Source organism: Eucalyptus grandis, chromosome 2 (genome assembly GCF_016545825.1).
Source record: "Eucalyptus grandis isolate ANBG69807.140 chromosome 2, ASM1654582v1, whole genome shotgun sequence".
NCBI classification, from domain to species: Eukaryota; Viridiplantae; Streptophyta; class Magnoliopsida; order Myrtales; family Myrtaceae; genus Eucalyptus; species Eucalyptus grandis.
The window spans coordinates 25,359,240-25,387,109 of NC_052613.1; the positions used below are offsets into that span (position 1 = coordinate 25,359,240).

Consider the following 27,870-nt stretch of genomic DNA (forward strand, 5'->3'; position numbering starts at 1 on the left):
ATCGACTCCATCGCTGAGGATGCTCAAATTTCATCGTAACTCCGCCGAATGCCAGTACTACTTTCTTTTGGACTGAACTTCGCAATCAGATGCTGTAGATTGCATGCAATCAACTGTCGCCAAAACAAATTATTTACACAATTTGGCCCACTTCCAGTATCCGACATTAAGACAAGGCATGCCTAGTTCACATTTAATAATGAGCACGCGAGCATTCCCTCGCAGTCAGGCAATAAAGAATCAAAACGACAAGCAACATCAGCAACAAATAGATTGAAACAGGAGTCAGCTAAGGACACCCACATAATATGGACTAGATCAAACAACAGTTAACTTCAACTTTCTACTGCAATGGCAGACTGAACTATTTTACATATATATACAAATTATTACAGGATTACAACACTAGCTACATGTCTACTACACCCAGTTATCTAACAATATAAGGTTAACAGCCAAAGAGTGATTATATAAAGTTAAAAACAGATTTTCGGAGGGGGGAAAGAAGAGCCTAAAATGCATGCTTCGCATCACCTGGATATGGACAGGATCTTGACAAGTAGACGCCTTTCATATATCAGAGATCAAAAGTCAGATTTCATCAACTTGACCCCGGGCCGGATAGTAAGGTTATCGAATGGTGTTTCCTGCTCCACGTGGATGTAATCTCTTGTTTTAAGAACCTGCAAGCATGTTTTTTCCACACATCAAACAGGGAAGCAGGAAATACACCACTTCCAACATTCTCAGTTGTAGTCATTGGAATACTATAATCCTTTGCCATATTCGCAATTGTGAAGCAGTCATCTTGTATGATCTAGAAAGGTGGAGCATGTAACCTAAGAATAATGCCTTAAAGAAACACTAGATGCCAGAGGAAAAAGATACACTTGGAACGAAGATTTTCTACTTACCAGTGATTCGAAAAACAGCCTTGATGCTTCTTTGCGAGTTTTCCCAGCCAACAAAGTTTCCATCGCAAGACCCCTTTTAGCATGTACGGCTTCTTTGTGAAATAGAGTTTGAAAATACTTTGCAACAGCCCTGTGAGCAAAAGGGAAGGAAAACAAATTCTTAAGGAGCCATATAGCAAATGAGATGAAACAGCAGCAGCATGAAGTGGCAAAGAGAGACAGTTGAATTTATGATTTTCTAAATCACTTTTCGAGGAAGCAGACAGCCAGATGACCCACATAAAATGTACAAAAAATGTGCGTGTGCGCGTGCATGCATATATGTGTGTGTGTGTGTGTGTGTGTGTGTGTGTGTGAGAAAGAGAGAGAGACTAAAACTCACTCATGTAGCCAGGATGATCAGGAAAGAGGCAACATGAAATTTCAAAAGTTTGTCCTAATTGTAGAAAATAAAGGAGGGACCAGCCAATTCTGAAGGGGATTAGACCAGGCTTATAATAGATGAACATATGTACAAGCAAACAGACAATGGGGCCTAGAGGATGATAGTACAGCATGACAACATAAATGGACTGACGTAAATTTTGCAGACTATAAATGAGAAATGCCAGCAATGAGTGAAAGATACTAACAAATAGTAACCATGGCAACACAACTGGATCCATACAATAGGAGAACGTAAAAATTATGAGGTCTTAGAAATTATGCAAGATAAATCAATAGGCATATGACAGAGAAAGTCCCAAGTATCAGGAGGGCGATACAGTTCCTTGCCAAAATATATAATCCATGATAATTCAGGCCTAAATCAGCTCAATACAGCAGACATTGTTTGACTTCGGATAAATGACATTGCCAGAAACCCTCTAAAGATGAGACGCATTCCTGTCAATTGAGTTGACATTCATTTAGTAACATTTTGGCCCAAGATTTTTACTCCAGTTTCTCATCAAGTGTTCAATAAGATCATGTGAGATAAAGAGAGAATACACACAGAACTCAAAGCATATTATTCTTTATTATTTGTATCTAGAAACAGAGACACCACTGGGAAACTAAGTTGACAGCTCAGAAAGAAACAGATCCAGGAACTTCCTGAAGAGCACAGAGTGCATTCAAAGTATAAAACTCAGCTTTACTGAAAACCATTAGCATTCTGAGAGGAATCTTGGGAAGCAAGAATAGGACAGATTGCTCATGCACCTAATAAACCTAGAGATAATATCAGAATATTCCCAGGGTCTTATGAAGGTTCCTCAGAAAAGACACTTTAATCCTTTTCTTTAACCCTATAACATAATTGAAGTAAGACTTACTTAAAGGGTATAGATATCAGTATCACCTATTGATAATTTGTAAAGATAAACAATAGGCAATCACAAGATTTATTTGAATTGAATAAAAATTCCTCATTGCATGAAACCTATCCTGATAATCATTTTCTAATGAGATAAAGACCTTGTGCGAGAAGACCATCCACTGTTTTCGAGAAGCCGTGACTCTTCTGGATCAATCATGGTCTCATCTTCTGCTACTTCATCATCATCATCCACATTCAAAAATTCTGAAATGAGACAAGGACAATGTTTAAGTTAGACCTCTATGATAACACATCAACTTTAGAAGACAAGAAGAAACAAAGAATAATCTCAGATGATTATTCCAGTACACACAACATATTAAAAGTAGAGTACAGAATGGCGAAATAACCTGTATCATTAGGAGCGGCAGACATATCTTCAAAATCCTGCAACAGTTAGCAAAAAATACATCACCCGTGCTTTTAAAAAAAAATTATATTAAAAAATAAGTCCAGCTTTCACGATCAAGAGAGAGTATAAAAAGAACTACATCCTTTTTCTGATTTTAGCACAACAATGCCTGAAGAAAAGAACCGCTCAAAGAGGAGAAGATTTTAAACCTAGAACAGACATCTACAAGCAATCACTAGTCATTACTTTACCATATCATCCAGTGTAAGACCTGGCAGCATGCTAGCCAGAGAGAATTATATTCGTGCAAGCTTTCGTCAAATGATGCTTATGGACTATTGTATGGCTTTTACCAAAAATTACAATATGAGCATATATTGTACTTTTAACCATTCAAAGCTCAACCTCTGTGTGCATGCAATCCTTGTCATGGATGAACAAATATCCTTCTAACCTATCCACCATTTTTTTTTTTTTGGTAAAGAAGTTCTAACCTATCCACCATTTGTCCTTTCATATTCCACAAAAATACTAACCCATCGGTTTTTTCAAAAATATTCCTAACAACTAAAGTAAATAATAGCAATAGCATATCTTAATAGTCATTGACAGTACTAACTTTGGAACCAATTAATAAATATAGTAGACCACCAAATCTAGCAGTCCTTCGGTTTTCATTTAAGTCCCCCAATGCATACTCCTGCCATTTAGATGATGGCCTTCCTTGATAAGCACACAAAGTAACTTCTATCTATTACATCACATGGTTTTTATATGAGGAAATAAAAATGGCTGGATTCTTACACCGCCACATATCATGTATAGAAACATGATTGCCACATATCTGTGAATGGACCAGGAAAAAAATACGGTAACATGGGAAAGGGACAGAGAGGTTTCAGAGAGAAGGTAAAAATGCAGTTTGTGAAGTTAAATGAGAAATAGAAGCAACTTACACGTTGGTCATCAATGACAGTTCCGTCAAGTACAAGAAATTCTGCATCCTTTCCGCTATGAGCATCGCAGGTGCCTGTATTTTCCTCATTAATCAAGGAAGCACTAGAAACATGCCCATTATCAGCCAGCGAGTGAATAAAATCAGCTTTTGGCTCACTGGAGCTCCAGATAGATGACTCTTCAATATTGCACTCCACCTGCACATCTTGAACTTTATCATTTGAAAATTTACTCATTTCATCAGCCGATGTGCCACAATTTCTCAAAACTGGCTCATCAAAATCACCAGCCAGTGTCACCGCAGACAGCAATGGTACATGAGCATCATTCCCAGTTGAACAATATTCAGAATCAATTCCAGCATCAAATGTGGCACCACACTTCTGATCTTCCGTAAAACCTTCGTTCATCATATGAGATTCAATTTCAACACCAAAATCAGTAACACTAGGTTCATCTATTTTAACAGCGTCAACTCCATTTCCAATCAATGCATCACCTTTAGGAGAATCCTCCTCAGCATTCAACACGTTAGATGAAGGACACAAATCATCCTCATTAAGAGATTCATGGATGTCAACCCCTTTATTCATGAAATTTGACTTCTCAACAGAATCAACAGAAGCATTAACTGAGTTCTCTGGAAATGGACTTGTTAAGTCTTGTGAATTAGCCTCAAAAACAATAAGGTGCTTTGCTGCATCACCATCCGCAATTCTCTCTCCCTCCACTTCCATTTCAGTCATATTCACCAAATGTTCATGTTGAGATTTCAACACTTCAGAGTCAATGCTTGGATAATCACCAATGCCTTCACTTTGCTGGTTCTCTGTATGTCGTGAAGTCTCAAAGGCTTCTGGCTCATCTCTAATGATCAAAGGTTCCAGGGCACCACCCATTTCAGTGTCCTTATTGAAGTCAGGCTTATCAAAAGAATCTATTCCAGTTGCAGCTATAGGATGCGCAGTACCCTCGTCATGTTCGGAGATTTTGGTTCTGCTCAAATCATAGGCTTCTTTATGCATGTAAAATAGATCCATTGACAAACCTGAAAGACAAGTCCAAACTTTCATTTCTGACACTTACACAACTCTCCTTGAGCAAGACCAATGTGTAATGATCAATAACATCTACCCAATGACATAACGCATCTGTCTGTATTACTGCATGCACACAGATTACATGTTTTCTTTATCACCATTTAAAGGAAAGTGCTTGGCTGTCAACATGTAATCACATGGACCTGTTAGGTTTCTCAATAAAAGAATTTGTGGCACCATAACAAGGCTACCCAATCAAAGGGGAATGTGATAGAAAGCAGGACTGAACAGCAGTGCTTGGAACAAAAAATAACTAGAAGAAGACTAGCAAAGGAAGGGTGTGACACAAAAAATCAAACAGAGGAGACAGACAGCAGCATAGCAGGAAAAACAAAGCACATGAGAATGGCATTGCAAGTGACACTAGTGGCAATACTTAAAAGTATTTAGCAGTGCACAAACCACAACTAGAGCCAATAGAAAAAGAACATGGTCAGAAACCTCTTGTAACACATTATGAACTCACCAGTATGTATAGGTTCATTAAATATCTCATCTCCCACAAAATTTCTTTGAATCACTGATATCTCAGGAAGGGTGCAAGGCGCTTTCCTCCGAACACGACGCAAGTCTTCTGTGTTCATCAACTGTTGCCGGATTGCACTACATAGCAAAAAGAAATCTACTAAGGCAATGATGTTACAGGCTATAGAACTATCTTACTTCACAGAATGGATTAAAGATTATACAACATCAAACTGTGACATACTCGCCATGTAAGACCATGGTATCATCTAGCAGAACCTTCCTTTTGTAAGCACTAGCTCGCTGAGCAGTCTTCTGACGTTTAGACACGTTGACCTCAGTGACTGCTGGACTAGGTTTCATTTTTAGAACTGAAGATCTTCTTCCCACTAAAAGAACCAATTAGCTTTTCAGTCATATAATATAATAAAAAGTAAAGTAAAAAATTATTCCAACCTTGGTAACAAAGAGAAGGGACGGTTTTCACTCATCATAATAGAGAATAAATCATTTAGGCAAATTCAAGCAAAATTACTTTAATACCTAATATAGAGGACAATAGGTCGTCATCATCAGGAATGGACTCAACCGTTTGCTTAGAAAAAGCCAACTCAAATGATTCCTGCATAGTCACTGTACTGTCAGTAAGACTGCGTTTTCTTCCCAATGAGTGTCCAACGCCACCTCCACCAAGTCCAGCTTCAAGAGACTCCTTATCTGGTGTTGACTCTTCTAGAAACTTATTTGCTTCATCAATAACCTCATCTCTCACAGAGAGCAACATCTCTGGAGGAGGCAAGGCTGAAGTCGCTGAGTTCATATTTACTGATTGATCATTGATTGATACATCCTCAAATTGCCCATCTAAATCCCCATGATCTTGTATCTTTTGACATAGAGAAGGTTCTGCTATATGGTTAGCATCTAATGCTGATTCAACAATGGCAGCTGCAGGGAACTCATTTTCGCCTCCAACAAAAGATATGCCTTGGTCACTCATGTTGGAATCACAACATTGACGGTCATGTATGTGGTTTTCTTGAATTATGTCAGGCAAAGCTGGGTTTTTATTATTTGGATTCTTTGTATTCTCACAGACGTCATGCTCAACATCAGGCGAACATGCCTTTTCCACATTTCCAGATTCATCATTGGGTTCGTCTTTCTCTGGTTCATAAGGTATGGGAGACAATGCACAAGTTCCAACAACTTCATCAGGTCTTGCATTCGCTTCTGAAGATTTAGTATCAGCTCGACTGTTGACGCATCCACCTCTATCCTTGATGCTTCCAACTGCATTATCAGCACCTCCCACTCTATCTGAAACCATCATTAAATATTTAGACATTTTCAGGCCAATAATTGCAGACTGGCTGGCTCAACAAAGTTGAAAGGGGAGTAAAGATGAATGACCATCATTTCCTTCTCTATTAGCTTGAGTGACCTCCATCTCGCTAACAAGAACGCCATTCTCCTCAGCAGCCACTCCTAGAAGATTAGTGCAATTAAAAAAAATTCAGGCAACAATCATCTGCGCTTGTAACATAATAAATTTCTGTCTCACTAGATAGACAAACCGTACCTTCAATTGCAATCGATTCTGCCATATGATCATCAGAGACAACGGTGTCCTTAATGCTATGCAAGTTGGCCTCTCCAACTAATCCAGGAGTTGATGGAGCCTCAGCATACTCGATGAATTCAGAATTGGTAGCTGGAGCTTCTCCCTGCTTTTAAGAACGTGGCAGTTATTACATGAAAATACTTGAGAAAGATACAGCACATGTCCTTAATTGACAAAATGCCAGGTACCTGATCTCCAATGCAATTTTCCAACTCTTCTTTCTGAATACCATCATCATTATCATCTCCTTCAAAGTGCATCATAGACTCGGTGTGTCCATGAGGATGAACTCTGTAATAAGTTAAGCATATATGACTAAATTCATTGAATAGCCTACCACAGATGAGATTTCAATGAGACTGAGCAATGTTGAGGAGGCCAACATCAGCATTTAACATGATAAAAAGAAATTATAAAAATACATCTTTGTCAAGCAACATAATCACAACCAAAAACAACCTATCATTGTCAAAATAAATCATCTACTTCTGAGCCAGCAATATGAAAGTTGATATGATGATCAAGCTGGGCTACAGCAAACTCCAGATAGGTTTTGGACAAGTGAAAGGAGAAATAAGGTACTTACGACCTTGCAGAGTCAAACTGCCCCAATAACAAAACATTCCGAAGGAAGTAAGAATGCTACTTTTTTCTTTTATTAGTAAGTAAGAATGTTACTTGTATCCATCCATCAGCACTACTACTTGCAAGAATACATTCATCAAAGCAAAATCGGATATTTTCCAACTCAGAATTATAAATGGAAAATTCAATGAATAGAGAGAAAATGACAGCACAAACGCAGGTACTGAATTGCCCATGCCTAGAGTCTTTGCCATTGAAGGTAGGTTCAATGTATGCTGCAGTTTAGCAGGGAGTATTAAGAATGGAGTGTAAGTTAAGCGGTGGCAGAAAAAGAGTTATAGGTTGTCTTTCAAATCAGGTGTGCTGTAAGTCAAATCATGCAAGTGTGGTCTTAGGTCAAAGGATGAAAGCTACAATTTTAGGTTGAAAAATATTAGTGTCTTTGTACTGCCTCTGTATGGTCTATACTCAAGAAGTTCGAAAAAGACTACGAAGAAGAAGTACATATACTATACTTTTGACTTTGATTCTGATGAGTAACTTGATCAATTGCTTATTTACATTCAATAAGGTGATGACTAGCGAAACTTACTGCAACAGAGTTAACCAATCACATTTAAAGAAAATCTGGAGTTCACAAGCAGCCACTATAAGAGCATTAGCCTACGATGTTTCTACACGGTCAATAGCTTCTTAATGGTGCCATCAGCACTCAGTAGACTACATCCATCCCACACTTCCGCCAAAGAGAAAGATTGTGCGTGAGGCTTCACTCAGGCAAAACCTCTATCTTTGGAATTTGCCTTAGGAAGAGGTTATCACAAGTTATAAAACTACACACGGGTCCGCTTTTTTTTTGGTTGGGTTGAGGACCAACAAAAATTGAGAGCATATAGTTTACCGATTTAAAATTTTTATATTTAGAACTAAGAATTCATGCAAAAATCACCAAGGATCTCCAACTTTTGACATATCTTACCACTTGATGCTTTGATTGAATTCACAGAGAAAGAGAGAGATAAAAATAGCACAGCCTCAGCAAATACAAAACAGAAGTAAGTGCACAAAAACATTTTCAGCAATGTACGACAATGCATGTATGAATTTGAAATGAGGAGAAAAGCAGAGTAAGCAGAAATAGAACTTACTCAATATCTCTACCAAACACTGGAGCTGCAACCTTCTCTACCAAAGAATCCTGTTTGTGGTAAATATGATAGCAAAAGCCAAAAAAGATGTCAGAAAGGCTCAGTCCTCATTGAACTGCATCAGGTATGACCTCAAGATCTTGTGCATGTCATGTCAGATATCATTTTCTTTGACAGAATTTACAATTGCAAGCCATATATGTGTTTCTATACCATCAATAGCAGAAACTTTTCAAAAGATCATACCATTCTGCACACTTTATAACGAGCCTACAGCTACAGACAATCAATCCTAAGTAAGGATGTTCTGTGTGCAAAATATGCCAAAGTATGTCTAACAAGCAATAAAAAGAACTATTATCCCATTTAAGAAATATCAATATAATTTTTTAACTTAAGTGGACATATCAAACATTCAGATCTAGATTACTCGGCACAACTATTGAATCTGGCTTCCTTGGCACAATTTCTGTCAATAACTTCAAGTAAACACAAATTTTATGAAATCGAGTACAAAAGGAAATTGATAATCTATTAAACTTCCAATCCGCAATCCAACCTAAATTCAGTAACACAGCATACAAGGAAATTACCGGATCAAGATCGAAAGTGATTTGACAAGTATCACCATCGCCAAAGCGCTCTGCGACCAGAATACATAACACAACAAATTTAGTATGCAGACAACAAGATAATTCAGAAGTTCAAATACAGCAGATGAAAATGATGCTAACCATCCAGGCCAAACTGAGATGTGGGGTAGACCACACCCTCCATGGTGTCTTGGAGAGTAATGTGCTCCCTCGCACTAACATGATGGTCAACATAGTTTCTGCAAGTAAGTAGAAAATTGAATTTTTCACAATGCTTGTGAATCCAAGGCGATCAGAAGATGATAGCCATCGTTTGCCCACTGCCCAAGCAGGGAGAAAGAAAAAGATGGGGAAAGAGGATTCTTTTCTTTTGTTTCTTTTTTTTTTTGGGGGGCAGGTGGTTGATTTTGTGCATGTGCCTATGATCCACAGCTAGTCTGGGGACCAAGAAATACACAACTACAAGCACACGCAAGTAAAAAGAAGGAGGGACCCAAAGGGTTTCTTGTTAGTAAGCTCGTTGGAAGAAAAAGAAGAAAAAGAACATCAAGAGAAGAAAGTCACAACTGATTTCATACTACTTATCGCCTCACAATTCAGTTCAGACAAATAAAGCGTTGGCTCATGGTCAGAGAATGCAGAGAATCTAAATCAAAAGTTTGAAGAAAAAGCATTATATGTAACACAACGCACTGCATGCTAAGCACACGTCGACACAGAATTTTGACCTTAGGATAGCAAAGTTAAAATGATTTGTCTAAAAGTTTGATAGTATAAAATTCTTCAGAAAAACGTTTCTGCCGGGGCTTCATCAAACTTATAGCTGTCACTACCTGTAGGCCTACCACTCAGTATTACAATGAAACATTTTTCTGATATTACCAGGGAAAAAAATCAATAACAAGATGTCAATACATATGACATCGAACTAAAAGTTTGAGTACCAACCCCTGCAATATTTCATTGTCTGGCAGCTCAAAGTCATCGAGGTCAAAAGTCTCTGGCAATGTGATAGAGTGATACGGAGCAGTAGATTCTTCTGGAGGCAAATCAACAGCAGTGGATCGGAAAGCCTGCTTTACCTTTAGCAGAGCTTCACTGCAGTCATCAAAAAGGTAACCAACCTTCCTAGAATATATTCTCACCACTCCAAGCAAGAGATGGCTAGAAAGCCGGAGGGCAATGGGCACTTCAGGGAAAAGAATTGAATCTGTTAAAAGAAAACAGAATGTGGAGTTATTCAATTTAAGCACATAGTTTTCGACCTTACAAAGGGATTAACAATGGCACCAAGAGGGTGATAGCCCAATACAAAAACTTAATCATTGTCCCAAGGCTTAAAGGCTATAACAACTAAAAGTCGACCAGTCTTTTGGAGATAATCTGATGAGCTTTGTGTATACTCTATTTTATGCCAGCCATGACTGCATTTCTCCTAGTAATTAATAGAAATTTTTCCCTCACATGAGAAGTCTTCGTGATAGACTCCAAGAAATATGAACCATGTCAAAATGTTATATGCAGCTGAACAATTTTAAAAAAATCATTGTTCTGCTAAGCATTATTGGGGCTAACAACTCCGCATCTCTTTCCCACTGAGACCATCACTCCATTCTTTAGAACCAGACAGTATCTAGGGAATAATACATCACAGAAAAAATAGTAAATGATGTTATTTCAAGGTAGAGAAACAGAATACATACATGCATGACTTATTAATATCATATACTTATTGATTTGCAACTTAACTTGGCATGAGGGATGATCATGAGTAAAAAAAATAGGATAGATTTCTTTCTTTTTCCAGAATTGGTTCTGAGTAGATTTTACTGGTGATCTTCACTAGTACAAAAAGCAGCTTGCCTCTCTGGTCACGGCATTCAAAGTTCAGCACATAAAATTTGCCAAAGAATGGCTTCCTAAACATGCTTCTATAAGCTTTTACAGCTCCAGACACCTCCAGTCACGCAGTCTTCTCATTCTTGTTGAAAATTGCAATTTTAAATTGTTATATTGTAGGATCTTACAATTCTAAACTGACTAAATGATCTCAATCGTCTCCAAAATTCAAAATCACACTAAGATCACGATTCAAGACCATAAAATCAGTCAGATTGGAAAAATATAAAATCGAACCCACCGTAACACCCGTTCATTTTATGATGTGCTTAGCTCCCAAAAGTAGAATATAGGTCCAAACAACTTAGGCTCCCAGCCTGTTTTAGTGATCTTGAAATAACAAAGCATATCTTGGATACAAGAGCTCAACTATTACTATCCTAGGTATCCTAGGACACAGTAGACCAAAACCATCAGGAATGTATTTTAAATTTTCCTTGCAGACCACAACCGTCAGATTCAAATATAAAGTGTGAGTAATTTGTTGTAAAACAAGTTACATTAAGATGGGCAAACCTCAGCTATTACTGTAGATAACTGAAAAATCTGCCACAGCATCATTGCATTGTTGGCAATGACTTGTGCAATTGAATAGCCCTTTCTGTCTTAAGTCATGGGACAGCAGGCGTTTCATGCAAACATTAGATGTAAGAACTTCGATAATTTATCTTGCCCGGGAAGATATGAATGAAGAAAACAAAAGCTGAAAAGCAGCGAATTATGGACCCACTCACCTACAGAGACGCCGATGTCGGTGTCGGCAACCTGGTTCTTGCGAAGCTTTCTCTCCAAATGGGCAGCAATCCATATCGTCCCGAGCGGACCTTTCTTTGCCAATATGAACTGTGAATAGAACATCCTTTTCTGCTCACCACTCACCCACCCCTACGATTCATATACACCTTCGGAACGGGAAAAAATGGAGAAAAATCTCCCCTTTCACACCGGTTCTCCAAATTGAGCCCCGCGCACGAAGACCTATCTCCGACTCACCTCGTGAGCCACCCTCCCAAGCAAACCGAAACACATGATTCACCTCATCCCACCGGGGCGCCCTCGAAAAACCCTAACTTCAAACCACCCACCTCCCTCCAATTCGCTCGTCCGAAACCCTAGGTGACCACCAAGAGCCCCCAAACGAAATTGAGCGAAACCCACCGAAATTGGAGTCGCGGAGCAGCAATTGAAGGCGCTAGCACCGCAATGGAGCCCCGGAGCTGGCGCGAGAACAGTCGCTTCAGCCGGCGAACGGCGAGCGAGGGGACCGGCGGCCGGGAGCAGACCCAGGAAAGCCGACGGGAGAGGGCGCAGGAAGCGAACGGAGGAAGTGGGTACGGTGCGATTCGAAGGGCGGAGGCGTAAATTTAGAAACTTTCTTGCGCGAGAGACGGTCGAGTTGCAGAAGAAGAAGAACAACAAGAAGAAGAAAGAAGAGAGAGAAAGAGAGAGAGAGAGAAAGAGGGGAGAGCAGAGAGAGAGAGAAGCGCCTTCGGATTTTCGAACTGAGGGGCGAGTTAAGGTGCAGGCGTCACTTGCGTGCACTCGCTCGTCCTCCCCCTTCCCACTCCGTTGACTTGAGGGTCCCCGGTCAACATTTTCCGAGGCGAGGGCCTCCACCAATAGGAGCGCGCCAGCTCAGCCAGAGTAGAGCCAGCAGGGGAGGGAGAGGGATGGGGAGATCTAGGGGGGGACAGAACAGGATACCGACCACTGTCCTAATGAGTTGTAAGGAGATGAGAGGACCAAACCAGCAAACGTTGGTTGGGTCGAGACCCGAGAACGGGGGCTGCCTCGTTGTTTAATCCTTGGGATTGTTCCCTCTCTTCGATATCAAACCATATGCGAGTCGTTTGGTCTTTTGCGAGAATGATTGCCAATAGGAGGCGATTTTCTTTTGAGCTTTCGCATTTTGATTTGCTGAGAATAGATAGTTGATGAAAAGGAATTTGAATCTCGGAGAAAAGTACAGTAGTTAAAATTCATGAAAATGATTTTGTTATCATGAAATGGAGAGATTGTTTCGTCAAGATCCTTCTCCATACGCAAACTTACAAAATAGAGAACCATTCTCGCGTGAAGTTTATAAGCAATGAGAGATTAAATTTTGTAAATTATTATTATTTTTATTTTTTGGCGTCCTTTCTGAAGTTGCTTTCTTTCGATAATAAAGAAAATTAAAATTTATGTTTAATATATTAGTAATATGTCAAATAGGGATTTCAATATCATCTTAGCATTTTATATAAGGCTAGAGGTATTACCACCTCTTTGTTGGTTCTTTGATTTGACTACATTATTTTTTGTGGGTCCCATTCTTGATTTTAGATTATTTCTTCTAGTTTTTTATTTTTTATTTTTAGTTTTACTAAAGACTAAGTGCATGATAACTTTACTTTTTTGAAGTTTTTCAAATCTTTTCTTCTTAGAATTGGGTTTGAAATAGAAATTTGTTTAGTAACACAATTTCATTTTTTTAATCTTTGGAACAAATTTTTACTCCAAAAATAAATTTAAAAAAAAAAAATCAAAAGTAAGAATTTTATTCTTTTATTTCTGAAATAAAAATGTGAAATAAAAACTCTTTTTATTATTCGCCCTTACTACTAGCTGACTCCTTTGCCTGCTATCCTCTGTCCTTTGCCACCGTCATCTCTCCTCTCTCGTTGACTGTTTGAGAGGGAGAATTTTGTGTCATTATCGACATATATTTTTACTAAAAAACTCGTCAAAAATAAAAATAGGAAAATCATTAGAATAAAATGGTTATCATTCGTGCCCTAAACTTTTATGATCCTCTCAAACCACATTTATTAAGGTTCAAAATGTAGGCCCACTTTTGATTTGAATTATTTCTTTCCTTCTTTTCTTCATCTTTTTTTGATTTTTTTTTTCCTTTTTTTCTCAATTTGGAACAAAATTATTGTTCCTCTTTTCCCCTTATTTATTTATTTATTTATTTATTTTGTAGATAACTAATGAATTATTATGTTAATGAGTTAATACCACTCATTTTTTTTCAAGGAAAATATAAAAAAAAAATAAGCTGATTATAACTAAGAGTAAAAAGAATCATCTATTTGTTTTTATACACATTTTGTTTAATTATAGCTTAATACGTGCCATCATATTAGAGTCCATGTATTTTAACTATTCAACATTTTTTTTATTCAGCAAAATCTAGTAGTCCATTATATTATAGTCCATGTATTTTAACTATTCAATTTTCATTTTTTTTTCATGCCATCATTGTATGCCGATTTCAAAGATACTTTAAAAAGATAATAGAAAAAATTAAAAATATGACAAAATTAAGCACATAAAAGATTTAAAAAATTATGGTTATTATGCAAATGCAAAAGAAAATGCTCCCTAAATATCATCATATAGAATACTACTTTGCCATGACATGATAATTAACTTTTGACAATAAGTAACGGCAATTGTAATCACATTATAAGACAACTCATTCAAACCATTTAAAAACAGCTATTTTTTGTCAATTCTAAATGTATTAGAATTTTCATAGAACCATCAATAAGAAGAAAATTATCCTCACAAGTACAAATGTACTGCAATATTAACAGGTTACATATGCCATTTAATAAAAGAAATTGTCTGTTCGGCTTCTTAGCTCACCTCAAAAAGGCTACTCTCTTGAAAATGATATTTTACTTGAGTCAAACAATAAAAAAATTAATTACATTAACAAGATAGTCATTATTTACTTAAAACAAATTTTAAATGTTGTGGCAAGTTCCAACCTTAGAATATGTCTTTCGAGTTGAATTTTTGCATGCTCATCAAGTCCTCTGTGCCTACTATATTTCATCACCATGAATTCCAATGGCCTTTAAATGTGAGTTTGATCGATCTTTGCCTTTTGATTTATATGTTCGACTATTATGGCCATAAGCCTTACCAGTACCACATTTGTTCCCCTTGTCAACAATCTCAAATATAGAAGGATTGCATCATCTAAAAGTTGCTTTTGCTTTAGGTTTTGAGTTGGAAAGGCAATCTTTATGAGATGTGATCACGGGCTCAATTAAGAAAGGATCACTCGCTTGCACAAATTGCTCAATTTACTTTTAGATAGATTCCTTTATGAATAGTGACCATTCTTGATACCTCATTTTCAACTCATGAAGTAGTCACAAAAATGAATCTTCTTCATTATTTTGCATAACATCACAATCTGGAAATGACCTTATATCAAGCCTCCATTGCTGATTAATTATTAGAAACTATCAAAAAGCATAAATCTTATTTCATGCGCACGTGGAAGGTTCATGGATTACATAAAAGGCTAGGTACAAACAGGTAGCTCAACTTCACTTTTAGCAACTCATATCTTGCTTATGGAGCTTATCTAAAGCAAATACTGACAATTGAGTAATCATTTCTTGAAAAGAGGAATATGAAGATGATGAGGAGCTTTTACATCTTTACTTGACAATTTGATTTTGATTTCTTAAAATTGATTCTCAACTGCAAGGAATATTTTTGTTTCACCTCAACTAAGTTTTCCATTGAAACTTTTGATATCCTTTCAAAGTTGAATGTGCTCCTTCATCTTTTGAAGTAACATGGTTTCCAAAATGCATGTGTAGGTTTGTCCAAACAAGCTCAAAAAGCTCTTTGAAAGAAGTCATGTATTTTTAATGTAAGTAAGAACCAATGGGCTTTCCTTACCGCGATCTTCAAAATGCCAAATATTTTCACCATATTCCACTTCACTCTAGGAGTTCATAGCCTTGGACCAAATAGACTTAAAGAATCCTAATATGTTCCTTCTTCAAACTGAGATTTACAGTTTACCACAATATTATTTTCAATGTTCCAAACACATAAGAAGTTCTCACTTCTAGGAAAAATGTTTAAAATTGCATTCATCAATACCAACTCTCCAATAGTGACAATAGCTAAAGGTTGACAATCAACGCCCAATGTGTTGCTAAACATCGTTAAAACCCAAAATAATATTCCTCTTCAATCTTTTTAAAAATGAAAAGCATAAGTAGAAAGAACTAATAAAGCTGGAAACTTTACTAATATCCACCGAAGCATTTTGTATATATTAGTCTTATAAAACCATCCGCTACAATAGAATGTGAGAGAAATAAATACATCAGGTGACCATTAGCATCATGTTAAAAATTGTAGATGAATCCACATGCGCTAATCTCCTCCAATAAAGCTTGGACTCTAGTACAACTATTAAGATATTCATGATAGAATTTAGCATCATGTTGAACATGATTTTTAGCAATAACTGAATGTTGGGATTATTTTGTCTCAAGAAAGAAAGAATTTGGCGAGAAGGTATAGTGGCTTTAAATGTCCAAACATATCCCTAAAAGGATCATGACTATGTGATGCATTTAATATTTTAAGTGACCATGATCCATTCTTTTTATAACAATGAAACTTCAAAAGGATAGTCAATAAAAAGCTAGTCTTTCTTTTCTAACGTGTGATAGAAATATTATGTTGATCACAATAATTATCTTCCCTATCACAACCAAGAAGAACTTATTTTTCTCTCTTTGATCTATTTATAGAAATAACATAACCTTGGCAAGAAGATGCATCCATACACTACACAAAAGATTCCATCATGTTGAAAAATTACTCTATAAAGTTTGAAATGAACTTGTTGACATTTTGTTGTTTTCCATTTGCAGTTTTGTCATTGATAGATATATATAAACAATTTGATTTCCATAGTAACTGCAATACAAAAAACAATACAATGATAATTTATGGAAATGAAGTCAACAATTTGCTAATGTAACTAACATTTTTTTATTGCGATACATTATAGATGCTTGCTTGGATTACAACAATGGAGAATACGTTTAGAAGAAAACAAACATAAAAGAAATGTTAAAATATAATGGGTGTGGAAGAAGCGGCTAAAGTGAAAAAAAGTTGTTTGAAAGGGACGTTGATAATTTTGTCTTTTAGTAAATCGAAACAAAAAAAAATGAAAAAAAAATGTAAGAAATAATCTTAAATCAAGAATGGGATCTACAATGAATAATACAATCAAATGAATGTAATATGGGGTGGTGGAAGCCAACAAGGGAATGGAAAGTGCACAAGTCTTATATAATGAACCAAAGTATAATTATCACGAAGAAGATAATTTTTGAAAGTTAGATCTAACCATCAACAAATATTTTCCATTTGACTTTTAAATACACCACCAAACAATTGAAAGCTAATAATTTTCCTTGAATATAATTTTTAGAGAAACCATCTTCCTTAAGCAAGAAGATTTTTTTGCATAACAAATACACTCTTCTTATCGAGGAAGATTTCGTGATAAAAGAATATACTTTTCGGCAAATCATTTTTAGGAAAATATTTTCCTTCTTTTAGGCTGGGAAATTATTTCCCAACTCTACCCACATTTTTTTTTTTTTTACTGTAAATAATTTTTCATTAATTGATTATTTTTAACAAACCAAACGTATGAAACTCTAGAAAACTAATATTTTGAAAAAAATCTTTCATTCAAATAAATACACCCTAAGTAATCCTTAGACATTGCTAAAAATTCTGTGATGGGATTTATTTACTGAGCAACTTGATTGGATCATATTTGATTTTTTAAACGACTGACGTTAATTCACACAGTGATTGGCTCATTTAAACACTTCACGTTTCCAAAACACTTGGTAAATAAGCTTAAGCAAAAAATATTTTTGGTTTAAAAAGCTTCAGAAAAAAAAATTAATTCTGAAACTTTAGGATTCATTTGTTTTATCGAATATGCATAATTTGGAGCATATTTCCAATTAAAATATAATTATTTATATTGCTTAGACAAATTAGTTAACTGGAAAATGGTTTCTTTATCCCAAAAAACAGAAAAATTTCAATGGATAGGGTCATTTTCAATGTTTGCAGTGATTCTAGGCTTCAGTAGCAACTTATTTCAATCGGTAAGTGATCACTCCAAACACCATTACACAGGTCCCTCCACCTTTTGTGAATATTTGGCGCTAAAGCATCCGTAATCAAAACTGCTACAAGCAGAATAGTTGAATCCATGAGTAGTTGGAACATCCCTTCTATGATTTGAGGGTTCCTTTTCAGACTTTGCGCTTAGCGTATATGAATTGAAGGAGTAAGATTCAGTAAGATTCAGTGCAAAAATTGACATCAAGACGATATTACGTTTAGGTATGAACAATGTGAGAAACATCTCCAGAAGCCCCCGGCCAATGATGTTGCGAACCCTGAAGGCAGATTGCTCTCCTCTCATCTTAATTCCATTGCCAAGACGAAATGTAGTTCCAGTATTGCTCAAATTATCACGGGCACAATTTGAGGTTCTGAGCTCAGCCACGCCATAGACAGGATCGCCAACTTGAGTGGACAGGTCAACCGATGTCGGTAACCATATCGGAGTACGTCTTCTAAGCCCTTTTCTCGTCGCCTGGATTGTCATCGTCTGCCTCGCTTCCCATCCTAATAAGGTCTTCAACAAGAATTTTCCCTTCTGTTCAAGCAAAATCACAAAAGCACGATAATCTGTCAACAACTCTTTTCATGTGTAAAAACAACTGACCATTATATTCCAGATAGAAGATGCTGGATATATGGAGTCCAATCATTTATCAAATCTTCACAAAGTATTCTAAAACCATCTCCTATTGACGTGAAAGGTGAGGGACTTCAAATCGATAGTGTCCTTCAATATTGTGCAAGTCTTATAGGAATAGCTAGCTACAGTGATGCATCAACGAAAAATACTTCTAATTGATAGTTACATAGAACCACAATGTCAAAAGATGCTGAGAAGTTTTGAACAAACTTCCAACACACCAGATATTTTTGATCACCATTTGATGTGCAGTGCCCACTTGGAAGAGAAAATTGCAATCTTTTGTTACTAACCTGTGTCTTTGGAAAGGTTGCTAATAAGTTCTTTAATGCCGTCTTTACCAAGGGTGTCCTTTAGGTACATAGCTGCAGATGCAACCTCCTCTGGAGTAACTTTACCATCATAATCCCTGACAGATGAAGGGTACAATTGGGCACTTAAGATAGAACAAGGAGAAACAAGTAATCAACTATAGAAAGCTAAATCTTCCCAATAAAAAGGGGTGTTACTAAATGCAAGTGGTTAACAGACTTGTCAAGCAGTCTCCAGCGGCTTCCGATTTTTTCATCGACATCATCAATTTCTTTTTCAAGCTTCTGGAGCATTGCATCAACCTGAGATGAAGAGCCATAGCCACATATCAGTCATTTTGACATTGCAGAGTCACGCATTGAGAGGAACACTGTTAAAGTTGCTGCAGAGTGCACTAAAAAAAAACAAAAGCTAATATTAGAATCCTTTAAAACTGCCATTACCCTGTCAATTAGGACAGAGGAAGCCTTGTTTCCGATGGTCATCCCCGCAGCACGGTCACTATCCTCTCTGGCCGCTTTATATGCCTGTTTTGCTGCTTCTTCACCTTCCAAACCCTCTTTCTCCACCATTGTGTTATACAAATCTACCTGGGGGATGATAACAAAGAGTTAGGAACTAACCTGTGAAAAGGAATCTAAACAAGACTGTTGAAGCAAATAAAGAGGACTAATATAACTTCTCCAGGTTTTGATTTATCTTTTTTCCTCTTAATGCAATGCTAGAAATTAGATTTGACCTCATCAAGAAAGGTTACTCCATCTTGTTTTTCGATAATTCAATAAATTCTATTGAAACCAAAGAGACGGAGAATTACATCCCTGACAAGCCCAAGTCAACAAAGAGAGTTTACTCTGTTTTGTGACAAAGACCAAGAGAAATTAGTCACCCCATTCATGATGAAGAAAGTAATTATATCATGCTGAGCAAAACTGTTAACAGAGTGGAACACAGATTCCCCTTTATGTGCATCCTTTGTGTATAACATTCTGTTTTACTTCTGATAGCCCAAGAAAATGCAGCAGTTCCACTCAGCTCAAAGAAGGGGAGAGAAAGAGTTGTGTATAGAAACTTAATTTGAGAAGGGGCTCTTGCAAAGTCTAAAACACCGTTTGATCACTAATCAATGTAAACAACAGATGCACTGAGAAAGAAGTTCAAAATCCAAGGAACAGGGGCCTCAAACCTTCAACACAATTGTCTCACCCATCACACAGTTAACTATGCAGTTGTAAGATAAAATTAGATCATGTACCAGGTAAAATATGAAAGAGGAATCACCAACCAATAAACTTGTATGGATAAAAGAATAAAGAGTTAGTTAGATAAAATTCTTGCCACCACATGCGAGACAGGAAATAAAGACTCAAGATAACATATTGGATATGTGCATGCTTATATTGGTTAGTTCTCTCCTTGATGTATGTCCAGGTAAAAGTACATATCTATCATGCTAGATTAAATTGCCTACCGACCAGAAAATGGGAAAAGATACTCTTCAGAAGTTTTTATCTAAAGCAGTCTTCAGAAACCCTGGGAAGCTAAATGCAAATCCACCCATGCTGAAGGATTAAATGTAGACTTTCATATGAAACAACTCAAATTGGAATACCTCCTTCTTAACAAGCCTCAGAAATTCTTCACGCTCTCTACTCACTGACTGAAATCACAGAAGATAAAAACATGAATCAGATGAAACACCAAAAATCAACAAAAAACTGCCTCCTCTTTGTAGAAACAAGTAAAATATATGCATACAGATGCTGAAGCTAACACTGCCAATGCACGGCTAAGCTCACAAAGCTGCTCATGTTTTTCCAATGTTTTTGCTTTCGCCTGTTCTACCACTTCTCTGGACGTAGAAGCAGTCATTTCCTCCAAAGCGACATCCTTTTGGCTACTAACTGATTCTTTCATCCTAGCCTGCTCCTCCTCTTCCTCTTCCTCCTCCTCCTGCACATCAATCATACATTATAAGTGAAGATTAAAGCTAAATTCAAACATGAGATATAACGATCTCATTCTTGTAGCAGAAAACACAAACAAATAAGTTCTCACTCTTAGCTTCAAATACATAGACACTGCATCAAGGACATTAAGAGGGAGAAACCCACTTCCTAGCAGAAACATCAACCAAATGCATTCTCAAAGCAAGACATAATGGCAGAATTAGACATTGCATAGGTAATTGCCACCAGCTAGCCTAGGTGGTAAACAGCCTTGACACTCGTACTACAACAAAACCTCAAGAAAGATAGTCAACCTTAATAAGTTCTTCCTGCATTTCCAGGAACTCCAACTTCCTCCTCCTTTCTGAAACAGAATCTCCAGATGGCAAAGCTGTCACTCCAACAGTGTCCACAACCTCGTCCGGCAGAGATGATAGTGTTGCTTGGACAGCTTCCTCTGGCCTCACTTTTCCAGATACAGAGAAGGCTCTGTCAAAATGAGAACAATGTTGCAATGAAGAAAATGACATGACACACACTGCAACATCCAAATGCACAAAGATTTACCTTGAAAGAATTAAAAGAGAAGACGGTACAGAATGGTTGAGAGACAAATCCAGCCAATCACGCAGCTGAAAAGAGAAGCCACAATTTAAACATCTAGATTAAAACATTAAGCTCATTTACCCAGGTGGATAAACCAAGCATAATGATGTATCTGGATTCGGTAAATCTTATGCAAAAACTCAACTGACAAAAGTTCCTTGCAAAACTACTACTCAAATGAACAATCTACCTGGCTTGTGACATTGTGTGTTTGAATTGATTTAAACTTGTAAAATTTCATTTTGCCTTAAATTTTAGAGTTAGGTTTTTTTTTTTCCTTTTAATTTTTAAAATTGAACCATCTCAGATATGTAAAGATATATAGATATGGGCATTTAAACTCATTAAGGTTTATTTTCCACAAAAATTTAAAACAATTTGGTAATGAAGGCAACTTACAGCAAGCATATTTTTTAAGTGGCCCCAGACACCCCATAAACTGTTCATACAAAACCCCACCTATTACAAGGAAAAAAAATTAACACAAAAATGGAAATGAAGAGCACCTGTTGCCGCATTTCTTCCACAGAAAGTAATCCCAGCAAACCTCGATCTCTGCAGGCATGACGAAGCTCCTCCTCTGAAAGAGACTCCACACCTTCTGCTTGAATCATCTTATCATCATTCTTTATCCTGACAAATCCAACAGATAAAAACTACATTATGCCCTCAATCAACCAAAGGTCCACTTCCCTCCTATATGACTCACAGCAGAAGTTCTCCCATACCAAATGAAAGATTCTATGTACCAGCTAAAAATTGAGTAGAGGGAAGTTATTAATAAACAACTGTCATGGGTATCTACAGATAAGTTAAATTTTTGTGAAGAACATATTGTCTCACTCTTGCAGTCGCTTCCGGAGCATAAAACGAAGGTATGCATCTGTTCCAAATGGGCTAATTCCCATATATTTGCACATGTTCACTAGTCGAGGCCTGTATCACAACAAAATGGAATAACAGCCATGTGAAATTTCATTTCGCTTGCAAGCAAAACCAATCTTAGACAATGGCCAAGAATGCCAAAATTTAAAGAAACACCAACCTGCTGATGTTGTCTAAGGTAAGTTCGTCATTAAATAACTTGGCAAAGCCCAAAATTTCGTCATTGGAAACACGAGCACCTGTTCTTACCTGTTTAGAAGAGAAGCTAAATATACCTACAAACTGGAGTGAAATGACCTAATCAAAACTGTAAATAAAATGTCTCTTTACCTTGTTCAGAAATTTATCCAGGTCTTCTGCAGTCTTCTTAGTTTCTCCACTTCGTGAGCTTTGAATTTCCTTTGCCATTTCTTTGACCGTATCCTGAAGAAACTTGGCATACTCTATCCTAGCAATGAGCCGTCTTTTCAGTGCCTCCTACAAATCAAAAATTTTTCTGAGGCTGAAAGTTCACATAACTGGAATAGTGCAGTTGCAAGAATAGAGGAAAAGTCACATCTGCAGTGTACATCTTATGGCCGAATTTAGACGCAAGTTCTTCCTGACAATTGTTTAGGAATGACCAAGAAGCAGCAATACAAGCAGGTTTAGTTCTGTCCCAGGGCCAAGATCAATATTGCTATACTTATAATCATCCAGCAGCATTTGGAAACCTTTGGATGTGCTCTGCTCATTATGCCAACATTTCATCAAACAAAATTTTTACATAATAGCAGTGAAGAAGTTTGATTGGTCATTTTGCTGCCCAATTAAAGCATTAGGAAACAAGTGGTGCCAATTTATCAGGCATTGTAGAAGAGGACCAAGCTTACAAGATTTGAGGGAAAATCTCGTAACAAAAAGGTAAGAAAAGATTAATATACTATAAGCACATATTTTGCACAGATATAAGCCTACTTGCACTCTCTGTCAAAAGTTAACAATCCATTACCATTACCATGCAAATGAAGCCCAATTGCTTCAGGCAAAAATTTTCAAAAAAAAAAAAAAAAAAAATTCAAAACTTCCATCATTGAACGATAAGCACTTTTCTAGCAACCTAAATACCTCTCTGTAAGGTGTGATTCTCAAGTCCCACATGGAACTGGAAAGAGGTTGCGAATGATACACATGTAAACACCAACCAAAAATCACGCATGAGATTGTTTTTTTTTTTTTTTTTTTTAAATTTTTTTGGGTTTTTTTTTTTTTTTTTTGGGGCTCGGTGGTTTCAAATGATTCTGGAGCATATAGGAGCACATCGGTATTGATGCAGCACAGTAGACTTGCACTCCCCAAGTCTTCCACACACACACACACAGAGAGAGATTACGAAATGGTGTCCACAAGTAATAATCCACCACCGGAGGTCGCTTGGGAGTACCCTTTCCAAAGGTTTGGCCTCGTATTTCGGCCCTGAGGCTACCATTCTCGATCAGGGGAAAGTGCTAAGCAATTATTTGTTCAAAGGATGGTTGATGCTCTTTATCTTAAGCACTGCACTGTTGCAGAATGTTCTCATGAACTGTAATTTAAAATGCCACCTATGCAAGTACAATAGAAATGAAGATGATTACATGAGGAAGCAAATGCAGAGCAAGCTCACCTCTTCTTTCATTTTGTCCTGGAATGTTGATGGCAACATGTTTGGAAATAGTTTCAAGAACACAGGCAGCAGAAACTCCATGAATGGGACTATAATAAAAACTGCAAAAGGAACTAGCCTGAAAATATCAGCTGTAGTGCGAGTAAGTTGTTGCCTTTCCCTCCTAGAAAGACCCTTCCCATTTGCAAGTTTTATGAGCAACCGTGAGCTAATCCTAACATCAGCCCATAACAATTTTGTGCCCAACCAATAATGCCGCAGGGTAGATATAAACTCATCCTTCCAATGGCGAATCTTTTTAGCCCAGTCCTCCCTGAACAAATTATAGATGATAAGAAACACCATTAAAGTCTTGAACCAGTATAGCCATGAGGCAAGAATATATAAACCTGCTCATGGAAGCAATGGCCCTCAAAGCAGGACCAATTCCCAAAAGTGTAGCCCACACTCTCTTCAGTATAGATTCATCACTCTTCGGGGATTCTAGGATTTGTTTAGCCTTTGCTTTTGCTTTTGCTGTACTCAATCCTTCAACTGCCTGGTCACAATCCTCAGGTGAAGCCTCCTTTACCTGTTTATAAGCCTTTTCCTTGATTTGACCATTTCCATTACGAGTTTCAGGTTGGCCAGCTGTTGCTGTAGAAGCATGCCGCACCAGTTCTGACATCCTTGTTACCCTAAAAGAAGAGACAATATATTTCCTATCTAGTATGTGGTCCAATGTCGGGACCCCATGTGCTGAATGTCTGAAAAATCGTTGCATTGCAAAAGTGGACGACTGATATTTACTTCTGTCAGCTTTAAGATCAGTATCAGCAAATGCATGGCCTGGAATAAGACCCAAATCCTGATGGCCATCACATAGGTGAGGTTGGCCATGCTCAGAAAATGAGAATGCCCTGATTAAGTAAGTAGGGCGATTGAGAAAGTTGACGAGGTACTTTTGCTTGCGCAAGATTGCTTTGGAAGCCATTCCTACGAGGTCAGGCAATGCAGCTACCAAAGAGCAGTTTACTGGCACATCCTCATCATCAAGCCCCTCGACCGTTCCCGGTAATCGAATCAGTCAACAAAAACCACTTCACGGGAAAGAAATGGAGGACTAATCCAGCAGCTCTATATACAAGTTTCTGACTTGGAGATCCATAACACAATCACCCGCCTATGTTTACCTATCCGCAGTCTGCCAAAAGGAAAAAAAAAAGAACCATTCATCCAATTGGGTTCGTCTTCAACCAGACACCATTGGCAAACAACAAAACAATGAAACCCAAGAATAAATTCCTTCCCTCAAGCGCAAAAAGAATCAGACATCAAAAAGCTCGGCAGACAAAGACGCTCGTTCGATCCTCCTCCACGGTTTGAAGCCCCGGGAAAAGCGGAGCCCGAACGGGAACGAAAAGAGAGATTCAAAGTGACGAGAAGAAGGATCACCCAAATGACACAATCCATCACCCACCATCCTCACGAAAGAAACTACCCTACTTGTGCAAAAGCGGGAGAGGAACGACGCAGCCCACAAGAAGGAGCACTTACCCAAGAACGGAGGAGCCGCCGCGGGCGCGTATCGATCGGAGCTCAACGAACGGGAGAAGGAATTGGAGGAGTTCTTGGAGGCGTCCCGGTTCAGAAGGGGAGAGAGAGAGAGAGAGTCAGCAGATAGAGGCACAGTGCGCGGAAGATCCCCCCGCTTTCTAGTTTCCACTGTCGTGTCGACGACGAGCAAACAGCGATCAAAGTCGTTTTGGGCAAGAGAAGATGCGAATATTTTTAAGGAATAAGTGCATCAAGTCTCTCAAATTCGTAACATATGTGCTCGCAAGAATTTGGAATGGCAATTAGGTCCTAAAACTCAAAATATTCACGCAACTGTTGAGTTCATCTTTTAGCTCCATTTGAATTCATGGACAGCAAATAATGACGTGATGTACTTATCGATATCTCTCTCCCCTACATAGGCATCACGGGCCGATAGATTTGTGGTTGCAAAATAATTTGTCTGAGGTCTGTTTGATAATGTTTCTATTCAAAAATTATTCTAAAGAATAGAAATAGAAAAAACTATCTATTTCTGTTCCAAAGAACTATTTTTAATAAAATAACGCGTTTGATAAACTTGTATAATTTTTTTTTTAATTTTTAATTTTTTTAATTTTTCTTCCTTTTGACTGGTCGTCGGCCTCGGCCATGACTGACGGCCTTACCCAGCCATGAAAGGTTTGCTGGCCCCCGGTGAGGCCGAGCTCGCCTAGATTCGGTGAGGCGGAGCTCGCCCAGCCATCCTTGTTGGGTCACCGCCAAGTCAGCGTCGAGCTCGAGCTCGCCTAGCCAAGGCGAGGTTGAGCCTCGCCAGTCGGCGCGAGGTCGGCCTCACCTTGGTTGGGCGAGGCCAAGCCTTGTCGAGGGTCGGCGATGCTTTGTTGAGGTCGCCAGCCCTCAACGGCCGATCGCCGGCCATGGCCGAGGTTGATGACCGGCCAAAGAAAAAAGAAGAAGAAAAGAAAAAGAAGAAAAAAATAGGAGAGAGAAAAATTGTTTCTTGGAAGTGTTCCGAGAATAAAGAAACAAGTTTTTCTTGTTTCTTATTTTTGTTCCAAATTTATTCCTTAGAATAGAAACAAGTCATGTGAATAAAAACGTAAACAAACGTGTTTTGTTCTTTTTTATTCCTTGGAACAAAAAAACAGAAATTGTATTTTACCAAAAAAAAAAAAAAAAAACAGAAATTGTGTTCATGACAAGAAAAAAAGAACACAAACAAATACACCCTTGATGTCTAGTGAGTCAAGAATCCTAGGCCAACTTTCATTTTATAGTTATTCTTAGAAATAGTATGGTAAATCGCATCGTTGTATTGAATTGTACCGCACTTAGTTTAACTTGGGCATATTGTCCTTCGGGTGAGATATACATAACACTGCTACACAACTAGTTTTGACCTACTATAGCATCATCAGAAGAGTAACATTAGCTCTTGACCAGTTTATGTATGGAAGGCCAACCCCACCTTTAGAGCTTTTCATAGTTATAACTGTTATATTCTAAAATTTCTAGCACGAACACCTTTCCACTCCTACGAACTGATCGTATCATCTCTTTTGTATTACTCATTCTCCACCAAATGCTACAAAGCTCCTCTTACAAGAGTATGAGAATACTGAAGAATTTGGTCTGTGTCATAGGCATTTACTATTGAGTCTTCCACGGTGTATTGAAAAACCCGCTTCTTCCTCTTTAACCACTCAATGGTAGATAGCACTACCAGATCATCCTCTCATCTATGCCATGCCTAAAATTAGTGTGTCCAAGTTAAAGACACTAGTTAAAGAATAATCAGGAGTAATATATTAAGTCAGTCCAATATCAAGGCTGAGAGTCTTGAAGATGCTATAGGGTAGTTCCCTTAATGCTTTTGTGCAAATGTATGATTATTTGGGGGAGCTTAAACTGCAAGCATTATTGGAAGGAAAGTGAAAGGCCATTACCAATTTCCTACCATTTGTTAATAAGACTTTCATATGTGTGACATCAGGAAATTTCAAAATAATATTTAGGATATAAAGATGAGTGTTATTTAGTTTGGAGCCAATTTTTTGAGGCACAAGATGATTTTCCATTATCGCAATTGTCGAATGCGTTAACCTTAGTGATAAATATTGATATGTAAGTATGCAGTGTTGAGTAACGTCATTAATTATCGTCATATTAGTTGTAGTTCTCAAATTGCATATTTGACAATATTCAAGTTTTAACTTTATTAAGTTAAGATTTTCCTAGCATATATTATTTTTCACTAATGTTTTTAGTGAGTTCAGAATATTTTTTCACTAACATTCCTCTAGTTTGAAACTGATATGTAAT

At 37.5% G+C, this 27,870-nt stretch overlaps 2 protein-coding genes across 2 annotated transcripts; both read right to left on the minus strand.

The window, feature by feature from the left end:
• Nucleotides 1-309: 309 nt before the first annotated feature.
• On the minus strand, nucleotides 310-12,487 carry LOC104427069 (sister chromatid cohesion 1 protein 4). Its single transcript, XM_010040214.3, has 16 exons — nucleotides 11,732-12,487; nucleotides 10,047-10,308; nucleotides 9,240-9,337; nucleotides 9,099-9,148; nucleotides 8,506-8,555; nucleotides 6,961-7,063; nucleotides 6,731-6,875; nucleotides 6,562-6,636; nucleotides 5,692-6,468; nucleotides 5,393-5,537; nucleotides 5,150-5,286; nucleotides 3,583-4,631; nucleotides 2,625-2,661; nucleotides 2,373-2,478; nucleotides 915-1,044; nucleotides 310-683 (listed from the first exon to the last, which is right to left on the minus strand). Exons 1-16 carry the CDS (start codon nucleotides 11,853-11,855, stop codon nucleotides 585-587), a joined length of 3,387 nt encoding a protein of 1,128 aa, XP_010038516.2. The 5' UTR covers nucleotides 11,856-12,487; the 3' UTR covers nucleotides 310-584.
• A 5,532-nt stretch (nucleotides 12,488-18,019) lies between these two features.
• On the minus strand, nucleotides 18,020-25,742 carry LOC104427051 (mitochondrial proton/calcium exchanger protein). Its single transcript, XM_010040203.3, has 15 exons — nucleotides 25,546-25,742; nucleotides 24,399-25,192; nucleotides 24,010-24,322; nucleotides 22,695-22,841; nucleotides 22,525-22,613; nucleotides 22,323-22,415; nucleotides 21,986-22,112; nucleotides 21,441-21,505; nucleotides 21,188-21,362; nucleotides 20,683-20,877; nucleotides 20,537-20,584; nucleotides 19,368-19,514; nucleotides 19,144-19,226; nucleotides 18,906-19,021; nucleotides 18,020-18,507 (listed from the first exon to the last, which is right to left on the minus strand). Exons 2-15 carry the CDS (start codon nucleotides 24,980-24,982, stop codon nucleotides 18,425-18,427), a joined length of 2,265 nt encoding a protein of 754 aa, XP_010038505.2. The 5' UTR covers nucleotides 24,983-25,192; nucleotides 25,546-25,742; the 3' UTR covers nucleotides 18,020-18,424.
• Between the last annotated feature and the right edge of the window lie 2,128 nt (nucleotides 25,743-27,870).

What these genes read in the sequence shown, in the direction of transcription:
- LOC104427069 (XM_010040214.3), bottom strand. Translation starts at nt 11,855, where the DNA reads ATGTTCTATTCACAGTTCATATTGGCAAAGAAAGGTCCGCTCGGGACG. An exon ending in TAATAGAGAAGGAAATGATG is followed by an intron (nt 6,469 to 6,561) that starts GTCATTCATCTT and finishes TGATGGTTTCAG; the next exon opens with ATAGAGTGGGAGGTGCTGAT. An exon ending in CCTATTGTCCTCTATATTAG is followed by an intron (nt 5,538 to 5,691) that starts GTATTAAAGTAA and finishes TGGTTCTTTTAG; the next exon opens with TGGGAAGAAGATCTTCAGTT.
- LOC104427051 (XM_010040203.3), bottom strand. Translation starts at nt 24,982, where the DNA reads ATGGCTTCCAAAGCAATCTTGCGCAAGCAAAAGTACCTCGTCAACTTT. An exon ending in TGGATAAATTTCTGAACAAG is followed by an intron (nt 22,614 to 22,694) that starts GTAAAGAGACAT and finishes TCTTCTAAACAG; the next exon opens with GTAAGAACAGGTGCTCGTGT. An exon ending in TGGAAGAAATGCGGCAACAG is followed by an intron (nt 21,506 to 21,985) that starts GTGCTCTTCATT and finishes TTCTCTTTTCAG; the next exon opens with CTGCGTGATTGGCTGGATTT.